The sequence below is a fragment of the Parasteatoda tepidariorum genome, chromosome 2 (assembly GCF_043381705.1).
Source record: "Parasteatoda tepidariorum isolate YZ-2023 chromosome 2, CAS_Ptep_4.0, whole genome shotgun sequence".
NCBI classification, from domain to species: domain Eukaryota; kingdom Metazoa; phylum Arthropoda; class Arachnida; order Araneae; family Theridiidae; genus Parasteatoda; species Parasteatoda tepidariorum.
In genome coordinates, this window is record NC_092205.1 from 15,487,106 (window position 1) to 15,502,608 (window position 15,503).

General features: G+C 29.7%; 1 protein-coding gene across 1 annotated transcript in view; it reads left to right on the forward strand.

The window, feature by feature from the left end:
• Positions 1-10,459, forward strand: part of LOC107441564 (RNA polymerases I and III subunit AC2 l(2)37Cg) — a 15,914-nt gene extending 5,455 nt beyond the window's left edge. The window contains exons 3-5 of the mRNA XM_071177196.1: positions 2,747-2,823; positions 5,768-5,847; positions 10,302-10,459. Of these exons, the coding sequence (XP_071033297.1) occupies positions 2,747-2,823; positions 5,768-5,847; positions 10,302-10,364 (220 nt within the window). The 3' untranslated portion in view covers positions 10,365-10,459. The remainder of the gene's footprint in view (positions 1-2,746; positions 2,824-5,767; positions 5,848-10,301) is intronic.
• Positions 10,460-15,503: the final 5,044 nt, after the last annotated feature.

Sequence of the window (15,503 nt, forward strand, 5' to 3'; positions counted from 1 at the left end):
CAGCTGAAAAAAATATTAAAGATGGGTTAAGTAATAAAGACATGTCGATTACAGAAAGCAAACAGATCCTCTTATCTGAGGAAAAATCGAGGATAGCAGAATATTTAACAGCATTGGAAGATACCAAATAGAAACTTAATTTTTTAATGCAGGGACCTTCATAAAAATGAAAAAAAAATAAGACACATTATTAATGAACAAAATTGAAAATTCTTGTTATTAAATTCTTGTTTTAATTCTTTTTATTACATATGCTCCAAATTTTCGTTTCACTGCTTCAAAATTGCTTTTTTGTTGCTCCAAAGCCATGTTTAGCCACTTGCACCACTGGATATGACTTAGCTGTCAAAGTCTAGCAGTTCAAGAAAACTTTTAAAATAATAAAAATTGAATGGCAAGAGTTAGAAGAAGAAAAATAACAGCAAATAATTTTACATGTTACAAGCAAACTTAATTAATAATTTGCTGTGATTTTTTTTTCTTGCTATAAAATGCCTTAGATTTTCTCATGTATTCAAATTTAAAAATATAAGATTGGTAGGTTTTTATGTCAATCCTTAACATCTGTACTTTAACAAGATTTATTAAAATATTTGAAATTGGAAAATGTATTTGTGTGTCAAAGTGATAACTTAATTTATTTTTCTTGACGAAGTTTGACAAAGTCAAAATTTATTTCAAAAGAGATAGAAATTAAATTCAAAATATACATTTTTGCAAGTTCCTTATAATAGCTGCTTTTTAATTTTTTAAAAAAACTAACTTTCACACAAAGTTTTTAAATTTTTGATAAGTCCTTCAAATTTTGGACTCCTTGGATACTCCTTGGATTTCTTCTTCTGATCTCTGTAAAATAAATAGTCTGCTTTTTCAATTATTTTTGTTTGGTAAAAAAAATTAAAGCAGAATATTGTTTATTCATAAGCATAGGAGTATTTATTGCTAAAAGCAGACCATAATTTATAAAGCGGATTACAGCGTTCTCATTTTACCAAGTGATTCCACTTGATTTTGAGTTTTTTTCCCCTGTGTGCAACAAATTTTGTACTTCATAAATTAGTTCTTTCTATTCATGCATTTTATGATAAAGATTTAAAAAGAAGAAAAAAAAAAACAGTTAATCACATTATATCCTGCTTTGTCCTGGGTTTTAAAATTAACGCTTCTTTTGTTTTTCGTTTCTGTCTGGTGAAAGTGTTGATTTTATTTAATTTGATTAATAAGTTATTGTATTTTATCATTTTCTTTCTTACTTATAATTACTAGGTATAAAATATATTTTTTTATCATTAATTTTGTTTTACATTAGTTAATTTGGTGATTTTAATAAATCTTTAGTTAATTATAATTTGGCTTAACTTCCATAATTTTTTTTAAATATTTATTTAAAATTAATTTCACATTTTACCATCTATTTATCCATCTTATTTAGGATTCATTTTTTTAAATAAAAACTCAACTTATTTGCATTTAAATTTTTTTTAAATCATTAAATTTTTGCATTCAGATAATTGAAATGATGTTTAAAAATATGGACTGCTGAGTAAAATTCTTACAATGTTTTGTCTATAATGAATAATACTAAAAATGTTAGTCTTTTGTTGTCCCTTTTTTGGTTTGGGAGATGCTGCTGATTTTTCTGGCAGTCTTTTCTAGCTGTGTTCTATTCCTTCAGTCGTTTTGTGGTTAAATTTTTGTTAAGTTTTCAAAATTCAAATGTAAGCAAGATCTCCCCCCCCCCTTTTCTAGGGAGGATAGTGTAAATATCGCTGCATCAAATTTCTCCACTTTTAACTTTATCAATTTAGTTTCATAGTTTTTTATTGAAATGTAAACTTTATTGTTCAGGTCTACTTAGTTTTCTCAGTTTTATTTATTTTAACCTTGTTGGCCTTTTAACCTTCCGTTGATTTTTTTATATCGATTGTTTTTTAATTAACTGCAGCCAAGTGAAGGTTACCCGATGTGTCTTTTTCCCGTCACATGCTGGATATTTTTTAACATCAGTTGACTATGTTGAAAAACCATATTTTTCTGAAATTTTGACTTTCACTTTTCCGTTGTCTGGAATTTCTTAATTATTTTTAAGCATTTTAGGACTTTATAACTTTTAATTGAATTAAATTTCCTTCCATATATATGTGTTTAGATTATTTGAGATGTTAAAATAAATTTTTAATTCAATTGACAATATTGCAGTTATTTTTAATAAATTTTTATAAAACTTTTATCCACAGATTTGCCCATAGCAAAATACTCTAGATAACTAAAAGATTTTTTAAGTAAATTTATTCATTTATTAATTTGAATGCATAACTTAATCATTTGCATAATTTAATTTTTTGTGGTTTACTACAAAAGTTTCAAAGTTGTTCAGTAGCAAGATTAATTTTAGGAAAATTTGTTGAATTGCTACAGTTATTATTATTTATAGATTGTTATAGTTATTTTATATATTTCTGATTTATTATAGTCTGTTCTATTGTGTAGTCTGTGTAAACAGTTTGTTCTTGAAGATACAAAGGAATAAATATATAGGGTTTTAACGAAATTTATTTATAAACATCAAGGGTTTATTCTTTTGCAACTTAAAAACTTATTATTAAAGCATTTTTTAATTTAAATTCTGACAATATTTTCTCTTTTAATGTATTTCTATTAATTAGGCTCTCCCTGTCTGTTATTTTTCAATTCTTTACTCAAAGATTAGAATAATACTCAAATATATATTTTATTACTGTTTTAGCCCAGAAGTTGAATATTGTGGATATTCTGTACCTCATCCTTCTGTCCATGACATTAATTTCAGAATTCAAACAAAACGTAAGTTATAATATAACGATTACTTATTTATGAAATAAAGATTAGTATAGTTACTGAATTATATATATATATGTGTGTGTGCATATGCAGGTTGCTAAAACACAATTAGACAATCGCAGATCACCATACAATCCATGGTCGAAGTGCAAGTCGTAAAGTGCTAGGTCACAAAACATGCTGTTACAAAATTATGAGTTATAAAGACAAGACAGAGATAGAATAAAAGAAAGAAATAAAATGAATAATGAAATTAAACAATAAATCCCCTATCACGTGAGCAACTGGAAATTGCTAACATATACACAAGCTTAGCACCATCGAAGGAGTTACTGCTATACATTGGTGAAAGCGTCATGCATCTCTTTTGTGGTGTCGGCTGCTACGGATATCCGGGCAACGAGGTCTTCAGCAAAATCTTAGTGGACCATCGACGTAGACCTTTTTAAAAAATATCTCTTTATACGATTTCCTAACAGATCATAATAATATTTTATTTACAAAGCACATACGAACTTTTTCCAAATTCTTTTTTCTTTCCTTAAAAAAAAGATACTTGTTTATTAACTGTTCTGACATTCTATCTTACAGTCCTTTTGTCTGTGAAAGATAATTTACCCCTCGAGTCAAAATCAGAAAGGTTATTGGGTAGGAGAAGCATAAGAAGGGTGGTTAAAGGAAGTATGGGAACTTAAGGTGTAAAATTTTCAAGTGGAATTTTTTTTAACCTTTGAATCTTAGAAATAATCCAGTTATTTAAAGAATGCTTCACTAGACAACTGGTTAGGTAATGCTTTTTTTCTTCATTTCTTTGGCTTCCAAGATGTTTCAAAAGCAAAAATAAATTTTTTTTAAGCTCTGGTTTTTATTTCTACAGTGTTGACTAAAATGCACAGGCTTCTTGGTATCCGATTGGAATGTCGATCTTTCAGAATGAAATTACATGACTGATTATCTTCTGATGTGTATATCGACTGCAGCACACATTCAGTATGAGGGTGCAGAATAAATTGCTCTTTCTAATGTTCAAGATTGCTTTATTTTTTTACCTACTTGTTTGGACATAGTCACTGAGAGTGTGGATAGGGGAAAATCGAAGCGTTGTGTCTGGTAAACATTATTCGAATGTTTAAATTATATTAAATACTTCTGTCTTTATTGCCCTTCTTCTTGTAGTTCTCAATTTCTTGTATTTATTTCACTCCTCTAAAATTAATTTCATTGTACAAATAAAATCACTCCTTGAAAAAACTCCCAGCTGTATCTTTGCCTACATGATATATGAATTGTAGTTTAAAATGAATGTTTGATAAGAAATTTAGTCAGTTAAAAGTAAATGACATTTGCCATATGTTTTCATTAGAAATGTAAATATTTATGGTGGGAATCTTAAAATTGCAATTAATGATATAATTTAGTAAGTAGAAATGCATTCATTATTTATATGGGTGTACTTTCTTTTGCTCCTGTCCCGTTATTTTATTAAGGGAAGAGATAAACAGATATTTTTTTGTACGGTATTTAAATTTGATATATTATGGTGGAGCTTTCTTAGATATTTTACATATGTCGATTGAGTATTATGTGTGTTGGGAATTTTTGTCAGAATAAATTTTCAGTTGTCCTTTTCTCCAACTTGCACCCATGTAGTCATCTTGTAAGCGTCAGTTTTAAAAAAATATACTTAATATTTTTTCCTGATTTTATGTTTTCCCATTTTGTGCATTTTTTAATGCTAGTCCGACAGAAAAGGTAAAATCGGGGTTCCGCTGTGTGTGTTTTCGGTCCTTTTCTGAAATTTACTTTAAACTTTTAAATTTACTTTTTTGTTTAAACTAATAAAAATGAAATTTTGTTGAAATTCAAGAACACCGCATGCTAAATATCTTTTATTCTTATTAAGAAATTTCTTTGTATTTTAAGTGTTTTTATAGGTATTGTTTAGCAAAGCAAGTAACGCTTATCATTTTATAATGTGGAAGTTAAATAGGAGAGATTTATACATATGTTTAACTTCTATTTCTTTGGTGGTTGAGTGCAGTGACGAGGGTAAAAGCCTTTAAATATCATTTAGATAGTTGTTCGCGAAATTTTATTTAAATAGTATTTTTAATAAATAAATTTTATGGTATAAAATTTTTTTTCTCTTGTTATTATGTAGGGAATAACATTCAACTAGGGTATTTATCTTTACACTGCAGTTTTAACTATAAATCAAAAAGAAATTAGAAATTTCTGTTTTCTTTGTTATTAATTTACTCAAGGCTATTGTGATTCCCAGTTTAAAACCAGGCAAGGACACTAAGAACCCCATTAGCTACCGTCCCATGTGTTAATAAATTGCTCGAAAAGCATGGTTGACTCTCTCTTCTACCTAGGAAAAAAAAAGCATCTCATACCAAAGTGGTTTTCATTCAGGAAGATACACAATTGGTATCGTAGTTGCTATAAAGTCACAAATTCGCAACGCTTTTGTCTCTATCTATTTTGATATTAAGAAGACTTACAATCAGACATTGCGATAAGGAAGTCTTAAGATTTTCTACTACATGGGACTTCGTGGTAATTTACTTATTTTCCTCAAGAACTTTCTCTCAAAGCGGCATTTTTGTGAAAAACTAAATTTTCTTCATTCAGACTGAAGGTGTTCCTTAAGGCAGTGTTCTATGCATCATACTTTTCATCAGTCCTATTTTGTTGATTTTGCACATATGTATTTGGTACTACTATCTGATGTATGTTTTTCGTTTTATGTTTATCTAAATGTGTCGCGTACAGGCTCTGACATGCGTGTTATCAAGCGTCAGTAAGATTTTAGAATGGTGTGATCAAATCGGTCATACCCTTTCACCCACTAAAAGCTCATCCCGGTTGTGCAGTATACATTTTGATATATTCAAAATGTTAGCTAGATACTACAAATATTAATAAAATTCGTTTTTTTAAGGTGTTCCTGCAGCTGAAGTATTTAAAAAAGGTTTAGAAGATTTACAGACTTTGTGTGAGCATATGAATACCAGATTTCAGGTAAAATTAATATTAAATTTTCATTTCATTGTAATTATCTGGCAATATTATTATATTCTTGTACTCTGTCTATATTATTATATTCTTGTATATTTAAAATTAAGAGGTTGACAGTTTTCGTTTATAAGGTGCATCAGAAATTCTCAGACAAATAGTTTCTATAAAACTATAATAAAAATACACTGGTTATCATAAATTAAGGAAAATTCACAAAAATCGCGATAACTCAAGAAATTACACATGGAATTTTATGAAACTTACCCACAATATACAACACATAGTAAGGTATTAAACAACATAAAAAGAAATTATCAGACATTAATAGTAGTATAGAAATTAGCACATGTATAAAATAAACAAATTGGAAGTATCGGTTTGCAATAGAAAAAGTACCTTTAATATGGAATATGATTGCCTCTAGAAGCAATACAGCACAAACAGCGATGTGTGATGCTTTCAATTATGCGGTCTATCAGTTCAATAGGAAGTGAGAGCCATTGCTCTTGTAAAGCAGTTGCAAGCGTGGCAAGGGTCTGAGGGGGCGGATTGATGGCAGATACACGCCTCCCTAGAGCATCCCAAACGTGCTCGATAGGATTCAAGTCCGGGGATCGAGCTGGCCACTCCATGCGAGTAATTGTTTCCTGTTGAAGATAATCATCAACAATGCGAGCTCTGTGTGGTCTTGCATTATCGTCCTGTAACAGGAAGCAATCACCAATTGCCCCGGCATATGGGCGCACATAAGCATCAAGGATGTTGTCTCGATAAACCTGAGCATTCACGGTTCCCCTTGGAAAGACATGGAGGTATGTGCGCCCTCCTAAGGATATGCCTCCCCAAACACAGACACTGCCTCTTCCGTATGCATCTCTTTCACGGATGTTTGATGGATGATAACGGGTCCCAGGTTCTCTCCATATCAAATAACGTCTACTGTCACTTTCTAGACTAAACCTGGACTCATCCGTAAAGAGAACAGGCCTCCATTGATCTGACGTCCAGTGGACATGTTGTCGGGCCCACTGCAAACGGTCTCTCCTATGGCGTGATGTGAGCGGCACGCAAATGGCTGGTCGTCTCGCATACAGACCACCTTCGTGGAGCCTTCTGCGCACAGTTGACGTTGACACCAACCTTCCGGTGGCTGCAGCAAGAGAGGATCTAAGATGTGTCGGAGTAGCGGTTCTATTCCTGCGTGCACTTAATGTCAAATATCGGTCATCGGCACTGGTCGTAACAGTTGGCCGTCCTTGACTGAACCTCCTAGATGCCGAATCTGTGGTTTGAAATTGCCTCCAAAGTCTATGAACCACAGATGGACTCACATTTAGCCATCTGGCCACTTCTGATTGACTCTGCCCTGCCTCTAGTCTCCCGATGGCTCTCCATCGTAGTTCTTCAGGCAAATGATGCCTAGAGGTCATTATTACGAATTGGCTATCTCAGATTTTCAATGTCGCAATCACAGTAAAATTTGTGTGCTTTCTCTCAAACTTGGACTTTTATGCTCCAGGCAGATGACGTAAGCCGAGTGCAGCGCCACTAATTTGCATATTGCAATTTTACTCAGCTACTCTTAGTGGACAACATATGCAAATTTTGCACGGTTTGGCTTACTTTTGAAAGAGTTATCGCTATTTTTGTGATTTTTCCTTAATTTATGATAACCAGTGTAAATGAATTAACAAATAATAATGACATGAAGCACTTGCTAATAAATACATTTAATTGGTTTCAAAGTGGCTGTCTTTTGACTCAATGCAAAGGTACAAACTCTTATTTATGCTTGCCAACTCTCCTGCTTTTGGCAAGATTAGTCCTGCTGTTATGCTAGATCTTTTACCAACTAGATTTTTGCAACGTTTACCCCGCTTTTTATATTTGTAAAGATTTTTACTGAATTTTAAATCATTTACTTATCGTTTCGTTTTATGCTTAACTGATAATTTTAAAAACATTCACTAAAAATCCTTCCTTGTATTAACTTATTATCCTTATTATTTTACTATTTAACTTTACACTTGCAACTCTATCACAAGAAGGCAAAATTTTGTTCTTCAGGTTCGCTTTTATTTCCTTTAAATTATCAATCTTGTATACTATTCGTATTAATGGCATTTATGGAGTACACATCGCAATCTGCATTAAAATAATTTACGAGTCAAGATTATGATTCACATGATATATGCCTCTTTACTTCGCATATTTTCATATTGACTTGATTGACAAATTATGCATCGCAATTTAATCTCAACTTGCAAGTCATGCTATCTCATAGACCCCACATCAACTTCATTTCATAAACATATAGCACATTGCTTATTTACTTGATTTTGAAATCGCACATCTTGATTCATATTTACTCGATTTAGAAATTGGCTCACATTCATGTAATTTTAGAACCAAACATAACGATTCATATTCTCACGGTTTAAAATTCGTATTTACACAATTTGAAAATTGCATATTACGATTTTCATTTATTGCATATTTCGATTTTCATATCAACCATAAATTTGCACTTGCACAATAGAGGATTAAAAAGAATAGTGAGATTTTTTTTTTCTGGGCCGACCAATCGTTATTGAGTGTATCCTCAAGATTCTATTATTCTTAAGAGTTTTGAATTAATTATTAGGAACAAAACCTTTTTTTATCATTGCTATGTTTACTTATTTGATATTTATTAAAGAAATAATATTTTTTAATTGAATGAATTTTGATTCCTAAGAGGTAGGTTATCATTTGCAAGTTTTGCCTGATCTATTTTTTTATGAAACAAATAGCAGCTTTCTCTTTTTACAAGTGATACATTTCTGATTCTGCTACGTTTTGATTTTTTTTTTCAGTATGCAATAAATTTTATGCTCTGTAAATTAATTCTTTTTAATGTGATTTGAGACAGGAATTGTTTTTAAATTTAGCTGATCTCATTATATCCTGCCTAGTCCTGCATTTTAATATTTATGTTAGTGCTTCTTTTAACAATAATTTCCATTTGGTAATTTTTAAGTGTTGTTTTTCTCTAATATGATTAATAAGTTTTCTTTGTACTTTATTATTTTCTTTTTTTCTGTATTAGATATGAAATATGTTGTTTTTTTTCTTTCAATAATATGAGTTAATTTGGTGATTTTTTATAAACCTTTTCTTTATTATAAATTGGCTTAACTCTTCCATTAAATTAATGACATCAATGAACTTATGTTTGTTTCTTTCTTTTTGTGTTGGTTTAGTATTTATGATTAAAATAAGTTTTTAAATTTTTTTAAAAATTAATTTAGCAGTTTTAATATCGAAATTTGTATTTTTTATCTATTTATCCATCTTATTTACGATTCCTTTTTTTTTTAATAGAAAATCTTTACCTGTTGCATTTTTTTTCTTTTCTGTTTTTAAAAGTGTTTGTCAGTTGATTAAATATGATTTAATTTCAATAAGATACTGAATATTTGTATTAATTTTGTATATTTTTTTTATAATTTTTTTTAAGAGGAATTAGATATTGAAAATTTGTTTTTTTATTTTGATTAATAAGTTATACTTTTATTTTTTGCTTGCAGCGTTGTTTCATATTTTAGGATAACTTATTTATTTTATAGCTAAGGATTAAAAATATGTTTTTTAAATTTTTTTTTTATTGTCTATTGATAAAAAGCATTATTTTAATGCACTATTTGACTTATTGAATTGCACTATTTTCAAGCACTATTTCACTTATTTTAATTAAAGTGGATTGATTTCAATTAGATATGGATTGTTTACTTGTTTCTTCTTAAGATAAGTATGATAATGGGTGTTAAACACAGTGTTTTTTTTTTTTTAAATTAGTATCATTCAATTACGTTTTGCAATCTTTTTGGTGATTATTTTTCCATAATTAATTTTTAAATATCGGCTAATATATTTGGTTTTAATTATTTATTGTGCTTTTGTTTTCAAAAATGTTCTTCTAAACTTCAATTATAAAAAGATTATTCATGTATTTTTATTTATTAACTTTTTTAAACAATTCCGTACTTAAGAATAGATTTTTTTTTCTTTTTTTGTTCAATATTATCTTATAAATTTCCTTAGTCTTTTTTATCCTTTCAGTTTCATTTATTGTTCTAACAATTTGTTATGAGTTGACATCATTTAAATCACCAAATATTTTTTAGTGAAAGAAATTATTAATGCTTTCTTAGAGTTGATATTTTATTTATAATTTTAATTCACTTTTGTATTAATGTAAATTTTGATGAATTTTTTTTTTTTAAATACTGGAATTTTGCATCAATTTACCTAAAAAGGCCTAGCAAAATTAGGTCAAGAAATTTCTTCTATTTAAGTATAAACTCTGTATGTGGTATTAAGTGCATATATCTTTGATTTAAACGTTAAGAAAAAAATCTATTTTTGTGAAAAATTAAAGCCTGAATAATAAAATAACCCATATTTAAATATTTCAGGAAGCTTTGGATGTTTTTAGTTCCGACAAACATGAAAAAGAACTTGAAGGGATGGATACATAATCATCACAGTAAATCTCATATGTTTTTGTTTGTATATATATTATATCAATTTCAAATATTTGTATGTTTGTTAAAATAAAACAGATAAACTGAAATTGCTCTAGAACTATCCTGCATTACACCAAAAGTTATCCTGTTAAAACTTCAGTCATACAAACACCGATTTTTAAAACTTCAAAACTCGTTTGAAATGACATTCACATTCTTTTTTATTTGTTAGAATGCAGAGCTTTTACATATTTCATAAAATTTATTTTAGAAGATTTGCCCAGATGTTATTCTAACAACCAGTTTCCATTACATTTTGTAGTAATGATAAGATTATACCTAAAAAAAAATTTATTTAATATTTATTTATGACTTATAGCCATTGCAACTACTTAAGTCAATCCTTTTTTTTTTCAACTTTAAAATTTCAGATTAAGTTTGTATTTGGTATGTAAATCGATTTATTAAATATACAATGCAATAATTTTATAATTAGTTAGTGCAGACGATATTTTAGGTTCCGAAATCATACACGAAAGTGTGCTGTTTCTAAATAAGCATACTTTTTTTTGATGAATTCGGATAACCGACCTCCAAAATATTGGGAGTAGTCGCAATCTGAGATATATGACCCCAATAGTTTGGTCAAGAGAGCGGTCCAAAGTTTGGTCCCCTTAATATTTTATTTTTTTGCGTACTTCGTCATATCTCGAGAACTTTTTAAATAACAAAATGCAAATAAGAGCAAATTCGTTGAATAGTTCCTGAAAAATCTTGCTTTTAAAATTAGATTTCTCATAAACTATCCAACGGATTTCGTTTTCTACATGATTATTATGTGACAATACGACCGGTGAAATTATTGGAATTAAGAACTTTTTTAGAACTCCTTTGCTTAAAATTTCCTTCCCAAAATATTATTTAATTATCTATATTAAATTAACTTTTAAAATGATATTTAACTAGTTTTGAATTTTCGGCCTCTGTTTTGGATTGTAAACATTCTTTTTCCTTACTTTTCTATGCTATTATTTCCGGCTGATGTGCGGCCCGCAGTAGCTTTTTAACAAAATTAATTTTTCTTCCAAAAATTTTAAAAGAAAAACAGCATTTTAAGTCACACTTTTTTTTAATCACTTTTTGGAAGTGTTTAATTTTCATAGATACTATAGTAAATCTATGTTGTTTCTCGATTGCTTTTTTCCCAGTCATTGTATCAAATTCCGCTTGGTTTAAAGAAACCTAATATTTTAAATATGATATTACGATACGCAAATTTCAGTAATCATTTTTTTACTCTTTATTTTAATCGATTTCATCATAAATCCAAGTGACGTTTCGATCGCTCTTTCGCAGTTAAAACTAACTACCGATCGCCATACGGTTTTTAAAATCCTGGTACATTTAATGCGATATTCTAACTCATGAGTTATCAATCTCGTATTGGATTTATCACTTTTTGATGCGATTTATTTCTGTCGATGTCATCGTAAAATCCTCAATTATTATTCGGCAGTTATAACACCATATTTTCTCAAAAATTTAAAAATCTTGAAATTTTTAATAGGACAATATTCTGAATCTTGAAGTTAAATCACACATTTAAATAATCACTTTTCAATACGCTTTCTTTGTAGCTGTTTCATGGTAAATCTGTAGAATTTTTTTCTAACTATTTCTACGCTTTACCAAGTAATTTGGAAATCCCGTAGTTTTACTTTGATATAATTACAATACTTTAATTTCAAATCACACATTAAAGTAATCGCTTTTTGACACAGTTTATTTGTGCTAACTTCATTGTGAATCTCAAGTTATTTTTCGGCTGTTAAAATATAGTATTTTCAGATAGTTTTGAAAACCTTAATATTTTAATATGATATTATGAATCTCGAAGTTGGATCTCACCATTAAATAATCACTTTTTCACGCGTTTTAAATCGCGCATTATCAACGCATTTTATTCGTGCTGATTTCATCGTATTCTACTTGATTTTGAGGATCCCGTTATTTTAACTACGTTAGTTATACGTTATTAGTTTTACGTACTAATGTTGTTAAGTCACGCGATTTTCTAATCGCGTGACAATAAAAATCGGCCGAATTCCATATATTCAGCAGAAAGCAACATATTTTTAGCAGCATAGCTAAATTTAAACCGAAATTTCAATGCTAAAAGAGTATTTTCTGGAAAAACTTATTCATAAAACAACGTTAAAGATATGGTCTATCAGAAAAACTTTTGAAAATGAAGCGCTCTCATAGAAAACTAAAGATTATGTACAAAAGCGAAACAGAAAAAAAAAATCTTAATACTGGGAAGAAAATTTTAACACTGGATATGTGTTTTCCAATTACCGTATTTTCAAGAAAAAGTGAAGAATAAAGTCCAATAGAAACGCTCTTAAAAATTGCCAAGATATTATAAAAACATCAATAAAATCAAGAGTTTTATTTTTAAAGAACAAGCTAGAGAGAAACAAAAACTTTCTTGACTTTTAAAATTAAACTCTAATATTTTTAATCTCAATTTAACGTTTGCATTGCCGTAATTTTAAAAAACAATTTCTATAAAATAAAGTTTATTATAAACGGTCCTTAAAAAATGCTGTGTCTTGATAAAACGCTAATAAAAGTAAAGGTAATAAAAAAAATGTTTTTGGTTCCTAAAACAAAACCTTCACTCTGAAAATCACACTTATCTATGTTACCGGCTATCTATGTAGTGCATGAAAAAAGTGGCAATAAACGAATAGGCTATCTGAAATGTTCCGTTAAAATACTGCGCTCTATAATAAAAACATCAAAAATGATGCAAACCAGAAAAACAAACAAACAATTGTTCTCAATTCTTAGAACTAAAAGTGGCGAAATTGACTTTCCCAAATATAATTTTTTAAAAAGAAAAGAGGTATGAAAACTTGTGGTTCAGCAAAAAGAAATGTTTTAATTCTTTGAATTTCGTTTTTCCATTTGTTTTCCTGAAGATAAATTTGTAAGCACGTGATCTTTCATTCAAACACATTATATTTGCACATTTTACAAATATATTACTAAGTTTACTGATAAAAAAAGTTAGTGCTTAGAACACAAATGTTGAATTAAATATTACTATATTTGCCTAAAAATTGTTGAATACGCTTGATTGGTTATTGCAATTACATAAATTTTCAGGCTTGTGTGCTCAAAATAGGCTTAAGTAGAAGAGGACAGATAGCACAATAGGAGAGACAGCACCAAGTAGTACCGCCTAGGAAAAACGAATACGCTTGAGGTCCTTCGTTAGTTAACCTGTTGTGCAAGTGGCCCTTCACTGAAAAAGGTTGTGCATCCCTAACTTAGCTTAATGCTTTTTATGCATAACAAATTGTATTTGATGAAACTTTTAACTAATTCAGAAAACGAGAAAATAGGTTGATTATCCAAACGATCTACCTCGTAAGGGGCCTTAAAGATTTATTCTTATTCTTGATATTGCAGGATGTTAAAAAATAGATTGCCAAAGATGCACTTGAGGTATCAGCTACATTTTAGAGTGGGCTTAGAAGATACAATCCGACTAAGCATTCTGTTTACAGCATCACTGGAAATGATTTTCACCTTGAACAAAACAGAAGTTTCTTGCCAAAATTTATGTTTAACGTTGCAAGAATTAAACATTAGATTGATAAAGCTGCAACTATTTGCAATATTTTAGAGTGGAGTTAAGAAGACGTGATGTGCAATCCAATTAAACACTCAGTTTTTACCGAATTACTAGAAATGATAATTACAAACATTTTCACCCAGAGCCGTGGTGGCTCAGGAAACAAGCGTTCACCTTCCAATGAGGTAAACCGGGTTCGAATCCCAGTAATGGCTGGTCGATACGAATTCCGCATCGTATCGAGTGCGAGCTGGCATAAAATATCCTCAGTGGTAGATGTATCGTGGAATAAAGTACCCTACCGTGGGAGGTTTTCTTCTCCATGCAACGTAAATGCAGGTTAGTTCCATCAAATAGTCCTCCACAAAGGCAAATTTCTCCCAATACTTGATCCATGAGTTCCCTATCTTCTGGATTAGGTTCAAAATTACAAGTCTACGGAGTTGAACATTGGTAGTCGTAAACCAAGAATTGGGTCGGCGGTTATAAAATAAAACATTTACCTTGGTCAAAATTATAAATTCTGGTGGTAAAAAATCGAGTTACCAAGAGTACTGCATGTTTTGATTTTATTGTAAAAGTAGCACTAGAGTTATATTTATGGCTATCAGCCCATGAGATTTGAAATCAACTAAGTATGATTTTAGAGAAAAGCGTTACCTTTTAGGTTTTATTTAACGGCTATAAAATATCGGGTGAACTTAACAAATCTGTATAGAGCCGATATTGGCGAAAGAGCACAGCAATGAAAAACTTTGGCTAAATAGTGGCTCTAAAATATCGAGTGAATCGAACAATTCTATATATGGCCTATATTGGTTGAGTGACAGCTATAAAATATCGGGTCAGTTTGATAATTTCAAATAGGGTCTTTATTGGATGAATCGAAGTATTCTATAAAAGGGCCCACATTTACTATATAACGGCTTTCAAATATCGGGTGAATCGTACAATTTTATCTATGGTCTATATTGGCTGAGAAACATTGGTCGAGTCTGACACTTCTATATCGAACTGATATAGGCTGAATAACTGCTTTAAAATATAGGGCCGATATTAGGAAAATAAAATATTGGGTGAATTTGGTAATTTTATGTAGGGTAAACATTGACTGAATAATGGCTATAAAATATCGGGTGAATCGGACATTTCTATATCGGTCTAGTATTGGCAAAATAATGGCCATTTAAAACCTAGTTGAGCCGAGATTGGTGAATATTGGCCTAATGAGTTCCCAAGTTATTTTGCTGCTGGGGATATTATGTTAAAAACAAATGAAATTTCTAATTTTTATTAATTGGAAGTTGAATTCTATCTCAATTTCTCTGCATTGCGTACAACTTATTCTTTTTTTTTTTTAATTAGTAACAATTTATGCATTTTTACTTTTTATCATGCATAGTAAATAAGTGTCTTTCTGATGGTCAAAATAATATGTATTGCAGTTAGTCATTCTTAAGAAAGGGTGACAATAGTAAGTATTCAAAATTTAGTAATTTATATGA